At 43.5% G+C, this 16,956-nt stretch overlaps 1 protein-coding gene across 10 annotated transcripts in view; it reads left to right on the top strand.

Annotated features, from left to right (window-relative positions):
• lef1 (lymphoid enhancer-binding factor 1) overlaps positions 1 to 16,956 on the top strand; it is a 171,503-nt gene that overhangs the window by 97,432 nt on the left and 57,115 nt on the right. For 6 of the 10 annotated variants that reach the window (XM_041198263.1, XM_041198290.1, XM_041198316.1 and 3 more), the window contains exons 6-9: positions 302 to 424; positions 795 to 957; positions 2,855 to 2,962; positions 9,717 to 9,768. In XM_041198263.1, coding sequence (XP_041054197.1) covers positions 302 to 424; positions 795 to 957; positions 2,855 to 2,962; positions 9,717 to 9,768 — 446 coding nt within the window. The remainder of the gene's footprint in view (positions 1 to 301; positions 425 to 794; positions 958 to 2,854; positions 2,963 to 9,716; positions 9,769 to 16,956) is intronic. The other 4 variants (XM_041198272.1, XM_041198255.1, XM_041198325.1 and 1 more) reach the window with 1 other exon arrangement.

The raw sequence follows: 16,956 nt of genomic DNA, 5'->3' as shown, positions 1-16,956 counted from the left end.
TAAAGGATGAGTCATTTTGAGGCCTGCAATCCTTTTGTATTTTAAATATTTTCCCATTGATAAAAAATACTAATAGTTCATTGTCTTGATTCAATATCCTACGTAGCATTAGAAATTGCCTAAAAGTGGGTTTGGTAAATACATCTGCATTTATGCACCCTCTATGAGTCACTCCATCCAACCTTTGCTAATGTTGCTTTCTGCTGTCTGGTGTTTGTTGAGTAATGTTCTGTGACCCAAAAGTATGGCTGTAAACACAGTGCTGTTCATTTTAATTTTTTCTTATCTATCTTCAATTTAGGTTTTCCCATCCTATGGTTCCCGGTAACCCTAACCCTCCTACCACCGGAATTCCTCACCCAGCCATTGTGAACCATCAGATCAAGCAAGAACCCATTCACAATGAGATTGAACACATGGACATGTAGGTTGACAATTTGGAGATTTGCTGCCATTTTTTTTTTCTTGGGAGGAGGGAAGGACACATTCAAAATTTCAACACTCAGTTTGATTGCTATTAGGCAAGTGTTACAGAGCCACGGCGGGTAGAGGGAGTTAAAATACAGATCAGTCATGATCTAATTGAATGATGGATAAGGCTCAAGGGGCTGAATGGTCTCCTCTTGTTCCTATGTTCAGTCCAGTGTTAGGAAGCTATGCAAATTCACATTTTCCTTTCTCGGTGGATGGTGGGGTGCAAAATGAGGCAAAGCGATGTTTTGTTTTAGTATTTGTTCCATCAACGGGTGCGATTTAAATTGGTGAAAAGCGTCTTCCTTTCCCTTTGCCTACAGAAAGCCTCACCATGAAACGAGGAAGGAGCAAGAGGCCAAGAAACCTCACATCAAGAAGCCACTCAATGCCTTTATGTTATACATGAAGGAGATGAGAGCGAATGTGGTGGCAGAGTGCACATTGAAAGAGAGCGCAGCCATTAACCAAATCCTCGGCAGAAGGGTGAGTAGCCAATTTCCAGCCGAAGGAAAAAAAAAATCACGTGCGGCTTTTCTGATGTGGAGTTGGAAGTTGTACCAGATCAGAGGCCATGTGGGGCTGGGAGTTGAGTGAGCCGGGTAGAGTGTGCTTTCCATAGATGTGGCCCCTCCAATCTCCTCCTTTGACCTGTAGCCATTCTCTGCGGGATAGTCTTCCTGAAAGGGTGTGAAGACAAGAGAACATTCAGGTGCAGACCCAATATATAAGTAAGAAATCAGGTGTTCACGTGAGTGGTTCCATATTCTGGTGTGCTTCACTTTGCCAGGGTTTTTTTTTCCTTTTAGTAATTTTGCAACATTTAAATATTTCTGACACTGCTGGTCAAGTCCAATTCGAAATAAACTCTCATCCCAGGGTTGCCAACTCATTTGGCCATATTCCTGGAGGTTTCATCCCTTCGCCACTAACCTTGTCCCCTCGTCTCCTACCGTCTCACCCAGTTAGCAGCCCTTATTCGCATCAACAATATTTTAAAATTAATAATCAAACATTCAAATAAAATGGAAAGTAAAATACCCAACCTCTTTAATGATCTTGGGATGTTTCTTCTGAGTGGCTCACAACAGTGTCAGAGAGATTAAACTTTAATTCCTGGACACTCCGGGAAAATTGGCAAAAGGTCAACAACAACAGCTCATCGTTCTCTCTCTTACTCAAACCATTATCAGTGCTAGATATAATTGCAGTAAGTAACGACTGTGGTTGCTAAACTGTTAGAGAAGCCAGCTCAGTACTGGTGATGTAAAGGTAAACCACAAGGAAATAGGCATTAGGTCACAGAAAGGTCCTGTGCTAGCCCGCTGGCATTCCTGCACCAATAATCCTTGCCTTTCATTCCTTGTGAAAGTCACTAGTGTCAGTTTTAAGAGTTATCTGCCCCTACAGTTACCATTGCCTCTGGCTATCCTCCTTTGTTCTGTCACTTGATACATAACCAAAAAAAAAAGTGCCACTGATGACCCCCTTTTAGATCTGACAAGTTTCTACTGCAGGCAGAATCAGTAGTGTACATGAGCGACAACCTTCTTTATCACAGAAGGGTAAATGTGGAGTGGGGGGGAGGCAGAGAGAATTGAGAATGAATCAAAGGAATTGTTGTATGAGGAACTACCGGAGCAAGTCATGGTGACTCCATGTGACTCAGAGTTCTCAATTCTGGGTGGATGAAATGACTTGACGTTTTGTCACATGACCTCCAACTACTCCATCTTTGGAGTGTATCACCTTCCCACACCAATTGGATTACCAGACTGAATGATTTTTAATTGGCTGTCAATCTCTACTCCCCCTTTCCAACACTTTTATAATAAAGAAGAGTATTCAAAGAAACTGGGTTTCTCACAGCGGTTTCTCAGTAGAATAACCTTTGATTCAATGCTAATGTTGCTATGAATGCTGTGAAAGTTCAGTGTGATTTGTCTGTCAGCATAAGAAGGAACAGGAATCAGAGACACATATTAGGGACTGTATAGGATGTGGGTGATACTAAGTTAGAATGAATGCTGGCAGATGCATCTGAGACCAGGCAGCTCAGTCAGAGATGGGCAGAAATGTTTCACCTCCTGTAATACCCCCACTCCCATTGACTTCAATTGAAAAAGATGTCGAGTTTAATATGGGAGGGGTGGGGTGGGGGGGAGCCGATATTGTCCAAGATTAAAATGAGCCCCCTTGTGTGTAACAAGATGTATCATGATGCATTGTCAGTCTACAGACATGCAATTGTAATGTTATCCTTTCGCCAGCAAAATGATTTCTTTTAATGAAAACGAACATCCATTTCTCACCATATGTCACTCTATGTTCAAGTCCCCAACTGAGTGTTTGAGTAATGTCCACCCATCTCTTCTTGTTACAGTGGCATGCTTTGTCTCGTGAAGAGCAAGCAAAGTACTATGAGCTGGCTCGCAAAGAACGGCAACTTCACATGCAGCTTTACCCAGGCTGGTCTGCGCGGGATAACTATGTAAGTTTCTTGTGTTTCTATCTGGGCACCTCAGCAATCCTTTTGCTCTTCTTTCACCCCTCTTTTTTTTTGAGAGGGAATTACAATTCATACATAAACAAGTTAGCAGACATTTCCAGCTTGCAATAACTTCACTTTCCCAGGGAAAAGTGTTATCTTTATGATGATCACCTCTGCCTCTAAAAGGAACACTAGTTCCTGTTCAAACACACTAGGCTCAAGCTAATAGGTGACATCACTGGAATGTAAATGTGAGCTTCACACAACTTGTTGTGTTGCTTTTAAGTTTGTTTTTATCTAGTTTATGACTAATTCAAACCTTTGATCAATATGATATTACGTGACTTAGCTGTGAACATTTACAGCAAGTGCATGTGTTATTTTGTAAGGTCTCTCTCTCTCTAAGCAATTACTTAAGTTAAATTGTTCTAAATGTTCAAATTGGCATGTGTGTAAGGGGTAAAGAGTGAATTTTGTTTAAAGGGTATGGTGTTCACTGAAGAGTGTTTGCAAACCTTTCCTTGGTGAGGGAGGAGAGACGTGTGTTGTTTCTGTAACTGTCATGTTGCAAGCAGGGTGAGATGCTTCAATGGGATTGATGTGTGTTTGCAAGTGAACAGATAAGGTGTCGCCAAATACTGGGGACTAACAGTCCCCTTCAACAATCGGGCAGTAAGCTGGTGTATTATTGATCAATGAGGAAGAAAATCTAGTTGGTTCAATATAAGGATGGAATATCCACCTTGCTAGCTTCAGGTATTAATGACAAAAATGACCACTTCTCTTTCACCCAAGTTGCGCTCATTTGAGATAACAGATATAGAGCAAATCTTTCCCTTTTCTCTACGAGATTCCTCCCCATCCTTCTCTCCTGAAGGTATTGACTCTTTGCAAAGTGATGGCTCCATGCAAGTCACTTACTTTGTCCACGGGACTAGTTATTCACATGTAAGCTTTGGCAACCAAGTATTGGCAGGCTGTTCAATAACAGGGAAGAGATGCAGGTTCCACCCCCCTGTCCGCATTAGCACATGGAGTGATCGAGACCAAGAGCCTTCTCCCCTTGGTAAGCCATGAACCAGGGGCCAGTTATGGTGCCCCTAACAGCACCCAAACTGAGACTAACCAGCTGGGGATTGAACATGGGACCTTTCTGGGATGCACAATTCAACTACACTTTGTTCCAATTAACCAAGCTATTGTGGAGCACAACAAATCTTTGGACCTCCCTCATATTGTGGGTGGCAAGTCACCCAGTGGCATATTTAATGAAAATTGTCTGTACCTCCCACAGTCACTCTGGAGGGGCCAGTGACTCGTTTGTCTGTTGGGGTTATCATTCTTATCATTGTTATGCTTCCCTCTTGGTTAATCCTGTTTCCGCTGGCTTCACGTAAAGGGAGTTTTTAATCTTACCTCGTTGCTCTTCGATACACATGAGCATACGAATTGTGAGCTGGAGTAGGCCAGGTTCCCAATTCGGACTGGAACCAATGCAGTTTGAAGCCCTGTTCATTTTCTATCCAGGTTAATTTGCTCCACATCTTTCCAGTTTTTTTCAAAAGATGCATTTTGACCTCAGCAGTTCTCAGAGAGATGTCACAAAACCACATTTCTCAGAATTGAATCCAGTACATAAAGCAGCAATTGAAATAAAATCAAATGAAGCTGTTTGACTGTGACCTCGCGGAGGACCAGAGCCACATAAAACTGCACTCTTGTATCAAATTTCAGGCAGAAACATACAAAAGGGGAGGTTAGTATTTGACAGGTAGAGTTGCAAGGACTCTTCTTTATACTTTGCCCGATTGAGTCACACACCCCCTACCACATTGTGAGGTTGTGAATAGACTCTCTGTTAGAAAGCTATTGGACCTTGGCTCCTGATGTCTTCATGTCATTTGTTACAGTACCCTCACTGTAATTTGAGTCTTGTTACAAAGCACACTAGGCGCTTGAAAGCCTATTTTATACTGAGGCTGGCTTTGCTTGTTTCTGTTTCTCAATGATATTCAAGCTGCTTTAAGACTTAATGTGCGTGTGCAATTTCTGCACACGCTGGTGAACTGACAATGAGTGAACTTTCATTTGTTTTTATCCAGCTTCCTCGTGAGTTGTTTGATTTTTTTGCCCTGTTTTTGTGAGTGAGAGTATGGAGAGTACAGGAATGAGGACAGACACAACGATAGAAACCTCGGGCAGAATCTTGGCCTTGTCGGGCAAGCTTGGTGGAGGCAGGTGGGAGCAACCGGGAAGCCAACCCCTGCCTGCGATGGAGGCCGGAAGGCTAATTAAGGCCCGCCCAGCATGAAACGCAAGCGGCAGAGTTTAGCGCTGCCTGTGCCGGCGCGGGGGAGGAGGAGGGCGAGCAGGGCGAGCGCGAACTTTACGCACGCGTGCGAGTGAGCGCCTGATAATCTCCCTGAGGCGCAGAGCTGCCTCAGGGAGGTGATGAGTTTTAAAAAAGAATAAAGTAATTATAAACGTTATAAAACCCTCGTGTGACTCTGTCACCTGAGCAGGGACATGTTATTAATTAAGTTTTAACGTTTTTATTTTAATGACCTTTTCAATGGTCTTCATAGGCCTTTTAATCGTTGGCAGCTGTGGTGTCGACTCCGGCACGCGCCCGCTGACTGAACTATCGCGCGACTGCGCGTTGATGTCAGGAGGCCCGCTTGATGGCAAAGCACGTCATTTTGCGCTCTAGTGGGTTGGGCGCGTGCCCAGTCATTGAGGTAAAAATTTTGCCCATTAGCTTCTGCAGCCAAAGGAGTGACTGGCCCCCTCCAGAATGGCTGTAGGAGGTCCAGAACATTTTCATGGCCAAGTATTGTTAAACATGCCACTGGACGCACTGCTGCCCACAATAAGAGGGGGAGGGGTGGTGGGGTGCAAAAGGAAATGGCATAATTGGGGGCAGGCAGTGGGGAAAGTGCGGTTGGGAGGGGAGGACTGCAGTTCAGGTGGAGGTGACTCCAGGACAGTCTTATGCCTCCCTCACATTTCTTTTTGATTCTTTCCTGGGATGTGGGTATTGATGGCAAGGCCAGCATTTGTTGCCCATCCTTAAATGCCCTTGAATTGAATGACTTCCTGGGCCATTTCAGAGGGCGGTTAGAAGCCAACCACATTACTGTGGATCTGGAGTCACGTGGGAGCCAGACTAGGTAAGGAAGGCAGATTTCCTTCCCTGCAGTACCAGCGAATCAGTGATTAGTGAACCAGACGGGTTTTTATAACAATTGATGATGGTCATGATCACCATTACTGAGACTAGCTTTCTATTCCAGGTTTATCAGTTGGATTTTAGTTCCCCTAGCTGCCGTCATGGGATTGAACTCATGCCCCCAGATGATTAACCTGAGTCTCAGGATTACTGTCTGTGACATCTTTTGATGATCTGCTTCTATCACTGCTTTTGCCTACAACCACACCAACCCCCCTCCACTTCTCTCCCCCCACCCAACTCCCCCCCCCCTCCCCCCCCCCCCCCCCACACCACCTTAAACCAGCTTATATTTCACCCCTTCCTGGGATTCACCTGGTTCTGTCGAAGGGTCATGAGAACTCGAAACGTCAACTCTTTTCTTCTCCGCCGATGCTGCCAGACCTGCTGAGTTTTTCCAGGTAATTCTGTTTTTGTCTCAGGATTACTAGTCCAGTGACATTATCATTATGCCACCATCAGCTAGCCCCACAAAAGGAAAGTTTTTAATCTTACCTCATTGGTCTTCAGTTCATAATGGGTCTATTGACATGATAGGACCCTGGTTTGCATAAATGTGAGGACTCCTTCCCTATGTGGGTGGGCACCTTCCATGACTGAAAAACAAGGAATGTTTAAGATCAGGATGGAGCGGGTATTTTGCATTTAGTATGTGTTAGCTGTGGCTTAGTTGGTGGCACTTTTGCCTTGAGTCACAAGGTTCCAGGTTCAAATCCTACTCCAGGGCCTGTATCTTCTGGTCAGTGTGCAGGGGTGTGGCCTGCTCGCCAATGCGTGAAATGGCGCACAGTGACATCGGGCGTGCGTCCTAATGTCACCACGTGTCATTCCGATCTTCAGTTCGGCAGGCGCGCACCGGAGTCGGCTGCGCGCCCACCAAACTGTCAAAGACCGATTAAGGCCATTTAAATAGCAATTGAACTAATTAACAGGGCTGCTTGTCCAACCTTAAGGTCGGGGGGGGGCGGGTGGTGGGTGGCTGCAGGCGAAGAGCCCAAGCGGCCTTCGCATTTTTCATGGGACCTCATCCACGGCGGGATGGGGTTTCATGAAGGTTTTTAAGCTTTAATAAAAATTTTTAATAGAATTCATGGACGTGTCCCAGCTCACGTAAAATGGCAGCGTGCAGCCGCGTCCGGTCCCGCTCCTGCTCAGTCTCCCCGATGGGCGGAAAATTCTCCCCCAGGTCTTGAGCACAAAAATTTGGGTTGACATCTCAGTGCAGTACTGAGGGAGTGTTGCACTGTTGGAGGTGTTTTCTTTTGAATGAGGCACTAAACTAATGCCCCGTCTGCTTGCCTGGTTGGATATAAAATATCCCAGTATCACTGAAAAAAAACATTTTGTCAAAGCTTTTCATCTTGCACTCATCAGGACAATCACAAGAATACCAATGCCAGGGGAAGCAACAGCTTTACACTGCATGAGAAGAGAGGGCTGATTCATTGGCAAGTGGACTCTATTGGTGGAGGCGTTGCCATGGAGAATGCACCAGTTAATGGTGGCTGACAGTTTTTCAGCAATACTCAAGTTCTGTACTACCAACCCACTATTTAGATCCCATGTTGCTATTTCGAAGAAGAGCAGAGGAGCTATCCCTGGTGTCCTGGCCAATATTTCTCCCTCAATCAATATCACAAAAAACAGATTAACTAGTCATGATCACATTGCTGTTTGTGGGAATTTGCAGTGCACATATTGGCTGCTGCATTTATTACATTATAATAGTAACTGCATTTCAAAAAATCTTTCTTAGCCTCAGGGGTGGTGCCAGAGATCTGGGGAATTGTAAATGTTAAATGTTCAAAAATGGGTGTAAAGATAAGCCCAGAAACTATAGGCCAGTGAGTTTAACTTCGATTGTGGGGAAGCTTCTAGAAACGATAATTCAAGACAAAATTAATAGTCATTTGGGCGAAGGCAGGTTAATCAAGGAAAGCCAGCATGGATTTCTTAAGAGCTGATTGTGTTTAACAACTTGCTAGGGTTTTTTGATTTCATAACAGAGAAGGGCGAGGGTTGATGAAGGTAATGCTGTTGATGTGATGTACATGGACTTCCAAAAGGCATTTGATAAAGTGCTGCACAACAGACTTGTGAGCAAAGTTATAACTCATGAAATAAAGGGGACAGTAGCGACATGGACATGAGTGATAGGAAACAGAGAGTAATGGTGAATGGATGTTTTTCAGACTTGAGGAAGGCTTGTAGTGGTGTTCCTTGGGGAGCTTGGAAGCATTGCAAACATTGGGGAGGATAGTGCAGAACTTCAAAAGGACATAGGTTGGTGGAATGGGAGGTTGGGTGGCAGATGCAATTTAATGCAGAGAAGTGTAAAGTGATTCATTTCAGTAAGCAGAATGCAGAGAGACAACATAAAATAAGGAGTACAATACCAAAGGGGATGCAGGAGTAGAGGAACCTGGATGTATATGTGCATAAGTCTTTGAAGGTGGCAAGACAGGTTGAGAGTGTAATTAATAAAGCATGCAATATCCTGGGCTTTACTAACAGGGGCATAGAGTACAGAAGCAAAGAGGTTATGTTAAACTTGTGTCGAACACTCGTTCGGCCTCAGCTGAAGTATTGTGTTCTATTCTGGGCACCACAGTTTACAAAAGATGGGAAGGCATTAGTGAGGGTGCAGAAAAGATTCATGAGAACAGTTTCAGGGATGAGGAGCTTCAGTTACGTAGATAGATTGGAAAGGTTGAGACTGTTTTCCTTGCAGAAGAGAAAGTTGAGAGGAGATTTGACAGAGGTGTACAAAATTGAGGGGCTTGGACAGACTAGATAGGGAGAAACTGTTCCTATTGGAGAAGGGTCGAGAACGAGAGGGCACAGATTTAAGATAATTGGCAAAAGAAGCAATGGAGACATAAGGAAAAGCTTTTTCACACAACGAATGGTTGGGATCTGGAATGCACTGTCTGACAGTGAGGTGGAGACAAGTTCAACCGAAACATTTAAGAGGGAAGTGAATTATTACCCGAGAAGGAAGAAGGTACGGGGCTACAGGGAGAAGACCAGGGAGCTTCACTAGGTAAACTGCTCCTTTGGAGAGCCATCACAGATGGGATGGGCTGACTGGCCTCTTTCTGTGCTGCAACCATTCTGTGATCCTGTGAAGTACCTCACTGGCTATAAAGTACTTTGAAAGGTCCGGTGGTTGCAGGTCTTTCTTCTCTCTTGTTTTCCCTGCCCTGCACATCCAACTTTTGCCAGCTGAGGAGAATTAAAATTCCCACCATTATATATTGTATATCTTGTATGTCCACATGATTCAAAAACAATGTTGATATTATTAATGAAATTGGTATTCGACATTAGCACAAAGGTGGTGTTAAATGAATTGAGAATGTAAAAGATAATCAGACTGGGTATAATTAGACGCTGTCGGCCATTTTGTACAACCTGCCGAGACCAATTTCACCTCCACTCTTTCCTGTATGTATGTTTGCAATTATTGTTCAATCAGTATAAATAACTGATCTATAAAATATCTTGAATTTGTTTCAAATGTTGAAGGGAAAGAAGAAGAAGAGGAAACGTGAAAAGATGCAGGAAACCACCTCAGGTAAGAATTAAAATAATATTATTGCCAGACATTGCAACTCTTTTTCATAAAACATTGAACTTCTGGATCCAGAGTAGGGATTGTCATTCACTGAGATCTGGCTGGGTTTAATTCTTTTTTTAGTATATCCGATTACAAGGTAAACTTGGCCCAATCACTTTGGAAAGGGGTTTTCTGAAGCAATTGTTTGACCCGCCTCTCCTTTGCTCCCTCCTCTGCACTTCCCACACCTAAGCAGATGGGGTGAAAGAGCAATTTTTGAAATGTGATACATTTGTAGTACATGGTTGTAGCATTCATAATTGGTAAGCTCTAACTTGTAACTAAACACTGCTACTACTATTTCTGTATGACGGAAAATCCATGGTGGGGTGTCTAGTTTGGTTATCCATTCAATGGTCTCCTGAGATGCAGAGTGGAATAATGAGGCCCCATCCTCAACAGGTCTTAATGCGAAGATTAATGTGATGCGTTTCATGGTCAGGGACTCATGACCGCAATCACACCTTGGTCGTCCACGCCATGTGCAGATTCGATTGAGTGATATCCACTGACTTCAAGGGAGGTCGACACTAGGTTCCTTTGCTATTGGGTCAGTGAAGAGGTATTAGGTTTTAGTTTTACTTGTGTCTCACTGCTGTGTTATGTTGATGGTATTTGGTGGTGTGATAGCCTGAAACCTCTACAGTAACACTCCGAAAGTTTGTACTGATTTAAGCGGAAGAACACAATGAATTGCCTATTTCGTTATTGCATTCTCACATTTATTCTTTTGATTTTGCACCTTCTAAGTTTGGCAATGGAATTTTTGTTATTGCCTCTGGAATCAATGGCCCAGATTTGTGCAATGTTGGGAAGGCTCTGCAGAGCTTTAAAAACGGTGGGTGGGACCTGGATATGGAAATGCCGCCCTCCATCTCTGACAAAACAATATTTTGCTGAAAGAGGAAAGCTGGGGACAAGGCGTGACACACACAGGAGGGAAGCCCTCAGGGTCATTTGAACTTAGTGCTGAGTTCAAACAGACCCCGTTTTGGCTGTTGCAAGGGCCTTAATCCACAGTGTGGGAGTCACAAGTTGATGGAAGGGCGGGTAAAGCCTTTACAACTGTCATGATCTGAAGTTTTTTAAATGCCCCAATCTTTAAACTTTAAAAAACACAGGCAGCAACTTTCAGTGAGAGTTTAAGTAGCTCACTGCTGGAGCGATTTGATTGACAGGCGTAGTTTAGAAAGAAGTAGCATCTAGTCTTGCACGTTCAATAGTGCTCTTTGTTGAAATTTCCCTGAAGTCTATCATATGTCATTATGAATGCTTGGCTGAGCTTCAAAATCTACAACTGTCTCAGCAGGGGGTTCTGAGTTCCCAGTTTGACTGACAGTTAAAAGAGTCTATTAAAGGATTAGTTGTCTTGATGTGGGGTCTGAATAGAAGTTTGCCTTTATCAGATATTAACCACTTGAGACTTAAAAGCTTTGATTGGGTTCTATGAATGGGGTTTTTGTCACTATCAAATGTGTAGGAGTGAGAGCCATATTAAATTGTTGGCAGTTTATTTTTTCCATTCTGCGCATGGCTCCTGAGGTCTGCCCATGGTGGATGCTGGATGAGTGGCTATTGAGGTGGTGTGGAGGGTATGAGGGACCATGGGGAGTGGGCGGGGAGTTGAGGGGCGAGGGTTAGAAGGCCTAATAGCTTGTAAAACAACTTGGACAAAGTCCTAGAGAACTTCAAAACAGCCTGCCTCGGCACTTGAGTGCTTCCATGGCTACCTCTGATCTGCTTCCGGTGTCAGTTGGCCCGAATGTATCCTGCGCCCACTCCCCCAAGTGAAAATTGCATGCCTCAGGGTAATTTTTACCAAAACAGGTCCAGTGAGTAGGAATATTTCCTGATTCAAACTGCCTGCCTCGGTGGCCCTATGTGTCTGTCCAGTATTGACTTATGACCTCTCAGCTGGCTGGTTTCACGCACTATTTTGCTTTCTAAAATAAAACAACAGTGAATCATAAACTCGGACAATTACAGGCCAATCAGTTTTAACTTTGATGGCGGGAAAATGTTTAGAGGTCAGGCCAGAACAAAATGAACAGATTAATTAATGAAAGCCAGCATGGATTGGTTAAAGGCAAATCATGTTTAACCAACTTGAGTGAGCTTTTTTTTGGTGTAGTAACAGACATGGTTGATGTGGTGTATATGGACTTCCAAAAGGCATTTGAAAAGTGCAACCTAATAGATTTGCCAGTAAACATGAAGCCTATGGAATAAAGGAGAAAGTGGTATCATGGGTATGAAGTTGGCTGAGTGACAGGAAACAGAGCAGTGAATAATTGTTTTTCAGGCAGGAGGAAGGTATGTAATGGGATTCCCCGGGGGTCCATTCTAGAACCACTGTTTTACTTGATATATATATATATATATATATATTGATGACCTAGACTTGGGTGTGCAGGGCACAATTCAAAATTTGCAGAGGACACAAAACTTGTAAGTGTTCTGAACTGCGAGGAGGACGGTGATAACCTTGAAAAACGGTTACAGGCTGTTGGAATGGGCGTACACGTGGCAGATGAAATTTAATACAGAGAAGTGTGAAGCGATAGACTTTGATAGGAAGAACAAAGAGAGGTGATACAAAATAATGGGTGTACTTCCAAAGCAGTTGCTGGAAGAAGATACCTGGGGGTACATGTCCACAAACTGTTGAAGATGATAGGGAAGGTTGAGAAAGTAGTTTAAAAGGCATATGGGATCCAGGATTTTATAAATAAAGGCAAAGAGTACAAAAGCAAGGAAGTTATGGTGAGCCTTTATAAAACTCTGGTTTGGCCTCAACTGGAATATTGTGACACTGCACTTTAGGATGGATGTGAAAACATTAGCAAGGGTGTAGAAAAGATTTATAAGAATGGTTCTAGGGATGTGGAACAGTTCCCATTGGTGGAAAGGTTGAGAATCAAAGGACATCAATTTAAGGTGGTTGGCAAAGGAGCCAATGGTGACATGAGGAAAAACTTTTTTATGCAGTGAGCGCTTGGGATCCAGAATGCACTGCCCAGAGTTTAATGGAGGTAGCTCAGCTGGGGTTTTCAAAAGAGAATTGGACGAGCACTTGATGAGACAAAATGTGTAGGGCTGTGTGGAAATGATGAAAGGGTGGGACTAGTTATTGAAACATGTAAGATCTTGAGGGGACTTGACAAGGTGGTTACTGAGAGGACTTTTCCCCTTGTGGGGGGATCTAGAACTAGGGGCCACAGTCTAAAAATAAGGGGTCTCCAATTTAAAACAGAGGTGGATTTTCCTCTCAGAGGGTCGTTAGACTTTGGAATGCACCATCCCAGAGAGCAGTGGAGGTTGGGTCATTGAATGTTTTCAAGATGAATGAGACAGACTTTTGATCAACAAGGGAGTCAAGGAAAGTGAAGTTAAGGCCACAGTTGGAACATCCATGATCTTATTGAATGGCACAATGCCTACTCCTGCTTCAGTTTCTTATGATTTTATGAGCTTAGCTGAGTTGCATTTTGATGAGTGCCAGTATGGACACAAGGCCTTGAATGGCCTCCTTCTGTGCAGTGCTCGTACTACGATTCTGTGATTTATTGCAATGAAAATAGCCGACAAATCATGGTCTGAACATTGGTTTGATACTCAATGACTAGGTAGGATGCTATCATGGCTAATAGGGAGCCAAGAGAACTCACACAGCCAAAGGCTTTGCACTGAATTCCATTCCCCTGGGTTGAATGGGTTTTATTTCCCAGGTGGAGTGTGGTCACTGTACTCCTGTTTTGATATGTGAGGGATGGGGAAGATTGCAGTTATACCTGTGACTTCGATAATAATCACAATGCCTTCAGTGACGGAGCCTGTGAAGATGACTGTGGAATGCACTGTCTGTGTAACTCAGGTTGAAGGATCGGCATTACCCTTTGTGCATTTGGACAGGAGTGCGTAAGGATTCTCTCCTATGTGAAACTGAAGATAATTCATTGGCGACCCTCCTTATTTGACGTCTTTAATGTGTAACAGACCCTGGTGACAGGATCAACAGTGAATTGCAGCACTTAGAGTGTGTCAAACAACACAAGAAGATCTCCAGGAACATAGGAGCAGGAGTAGGCCATTCATCCCTTCGAGCCGGCTCCACCATTCAATAAGATCATGGCTGTTCTGGTTGTGATCTCAGCTGCACTTCCTGTCTGCCCCCCTCCCCATTAGCCCTTGACTCCCTTGCTTAACAAAAATCCTTCTAACTCAGTCTCGAATAAATTTAAAGCCCAGATTCATCCATGGGCTGAGTTCCCCCATCTGACCTTGGCCAATCACGGGAGTGCAGTTGTCAGCCTCAGTGCACCTGGCTGGAGGGGCGGAGGACAGAGGTTGTGGGTTGGCGAGTGGCTACTGTTGCGAAATCAGCCAGGATTCCCTCCCACTCCTAACCTAGCTGCTCACCACAGTTGAAAGCTATGGGCGTGGGGGCATTGGCTAAAGCCAGGGTCTGCCTCTGCTTGCGATGCTTCTCAGATGGATAGTCTGCCAGCACATGAGGGCCACTTACATCCTGGTAGATTCTTCTGCTCTTTGCCAGGATTTGAATTTTGGTGTCGTGTATGAGACATGAAGGCTGGTTCTGCTGGATCACAAACATCCATAGCACCATCTCAGCCTCAAGGTGAGCCTGAAAACACTCCAACGTTGTATCTTGCAGCATAAAAAGCAGGCCATTCGTCCCATCATGTCTGTGCCAGCTCTTTTAAAGAGCCACCCAATTAGTTCCTCCACCCTGCCTTTTCTCCACAGCCCTGCAAATACTTCCTTTTCAAGTATTTATCCAGTTCCCTGTTAAAAGCTACTATTGAATCTGCCCCTTCCAGATCACCACAATTCGCCGTGTGGAAAAACTTCTCATCTCCACCCCCTCCTGACTGCCTCAATTTTTGCTGCCAATTATCTTAAACATATATATTTGATTATTTTAATATAATGTAGAATTTGTGTTTTTTCCCCCCCCCCATTTTCATACACTTCATGTAGATATCACAGTGGGATTTGAACTCTTGTTCTCTGGATGATTCATGCAGGTCTAGATTACTCATCCAGTGTCACGACCAGTTCACTGATATGCCCCTATGGGACATTTTAAGTACTGCCCTAAATCGCTACCTACCAATCTGCATAGGTTGAACTGGCAGTAACAATGTGAGTGGAGATGGAGAAGGGGTCGGTTCTCAATATCGTTTTCCCCCATTTACAAGCATCCCTGATGGGAGCAATATCCCAAATGTCAGAGCTGGAGGGACTGTAGCAATAAGCAGGCAGAACCTTGTTTTTTTTAATTTTCAGACCCTTGTTAGTCAACCTCCTTACTGGCCTAGAAAGGGACAGTGGTGAGATTAAAATTGGCTCCACTCGCTTTTCCACCCATTGCCCATGACAAGTTGGAAATGCAGTCTGTAAAACATTAATTGTAGGCGCACTGAGTCACATTTTAAAAACAAGTATTTTACAAATTGTATACACTATCAAGAGAGTTCAGATTCATTAGCTCTGCCTTTCTAATGTCTGTATACGTGCTTATAAACAAAATAATATTACTTTATGGTACTTTATTTACTAATATATTTATGCAGGATAATCCCATTTAGTCTGACAATTTTGAACATAAGACCTTTATTGGCAATGTTACAAGAAAGGCAATTTTAAAAAAAAGATCATGCAATAATAGCTATTGGGTTTAATTTTCACTAGCAATGGCAAGAAGGGGAAGTGATCATTGCTGCCTGGGAATATAAATTATGTCCATCACAGTGTAGACACAACCCTGTGATACAGGTAGTGATCACTGTACAAAAACCCAACATGAAATACCAACAGGAACAGAAGCAGCTTGAGAGCTCTTTATGAGACTCAGGAGCTAATGTCCTTTATTGAAGAGGTCCTGAGGATTAGTGGCAAAAGCGTCAAGGACTAGAATGATTGTCCAAATCCTTGCTATGATGAGAATGGCCTGGGAGGAAATTACCAAGAAGGTGACCATTACAGGATCAGCCAAGGACCCGCCAGTAACACTTCATTTTGGCAAATTCCCTTTTGGTTATCCAAACATTAGTATTTCCAGTATTCCATGGTCGTGACAGAAGTATTAACTCAAAAGCACAGCTACTCATTTCTCTTGAGGCAAATATTTCATAAGCAAACACTGCCTTCATTCCACTAAGTTTAAAGAAATATCCATCGACAACCCTTCCTATCTCTGTAAGCTCTTCCAGCCCTACAACTATCCAAGATACCTGCGCTTCTCCAATTCTGGCCTCTTGACAATCACCAATTACCATTGCTCCACTAATAGTAACCATGCCTTCAGCTACTTATGCTCTAAGTTCTGGAATTCCCTTCCTGAGCCACTCTGTCTCACTGTGTCTCTTTCCTCTTTTAAGTTGCTTCTTGATACCTACCTCTTTGACCAAACTTTTGCACACCTGTCCTAGTAACTGTTTTTGTTGTTGGGTGTCAAACTCTGTTTGATAACACTCATGCGAAGCACCTAGGGATGTTTACTATGTTAAAGGCACTATATAGATGCAATGTGTCGTTGCTGGGTGATAGAGAATAAAGGATCTTGCAATATATCCCATTTTTAGGGCAAACTATGCAAAAGCATTTCACAGCTACTGATTGGTTCTGAAGATCAGTCATTCTTATATAGCCATTGGGCAGATCAAGATGTTACAAGCAAATGGCTAGATAATGTTTAGTTGGCGTTTTTTTGAATGAGGAAAGAATATTGGCTTGGACAACTCTCTTCTCCTCTTCAAATGGTGTTGGATTTTTTTATGTCCACCTGGTCAGGGCATCGAAAAGTTGGCAAGTCCAACAATTCAGAATGGTACGGAAGATTTTGGCTAGATGACATGCTAAAGTCTTGGAGATGATCTTTTACCAACAACCTTCAGACTTAAAGGCAAGAAAGCTATAAGTGGGCCCAACAGGTATTGATTCAATCATTAAATTATCCACAAAAGGAAGGGGAAGATTTTATTACAACCTGTTCCTCTGTCAGTATTTCTGTTGGTCAAAATGGTTGGTTTTAAGGAACATCTTAAGGAAGAGAGACAGACAGAGAGGTTTAGGGAGGAAATGAAGGACTAATGGTGCAACAAAGGACATGGGGGGGGATGC

The sequence above is a fragment of the Carcharodon carcharias genome, chromosome 1 (assembly GCF_017639515.1).
Source record: "Carcharodon carcharias isolate sCarCar2 chromosome 1, sCarCar2.pri, whole genome shotgun sequence".
Classification (NCBI taxonomy): domain Eukaryota; kingdom Metazoa; phylum Chordata; class Chondrichthyes; order Lamniformes; family Lamnidae; genus Carcharodon; species Carcharodon carcharias.
The sequence above is the reverse complement of the archived record's forward strand: the minus strand, read 5'-3'. Positions and strand labels throughout refer to the sequence as shown.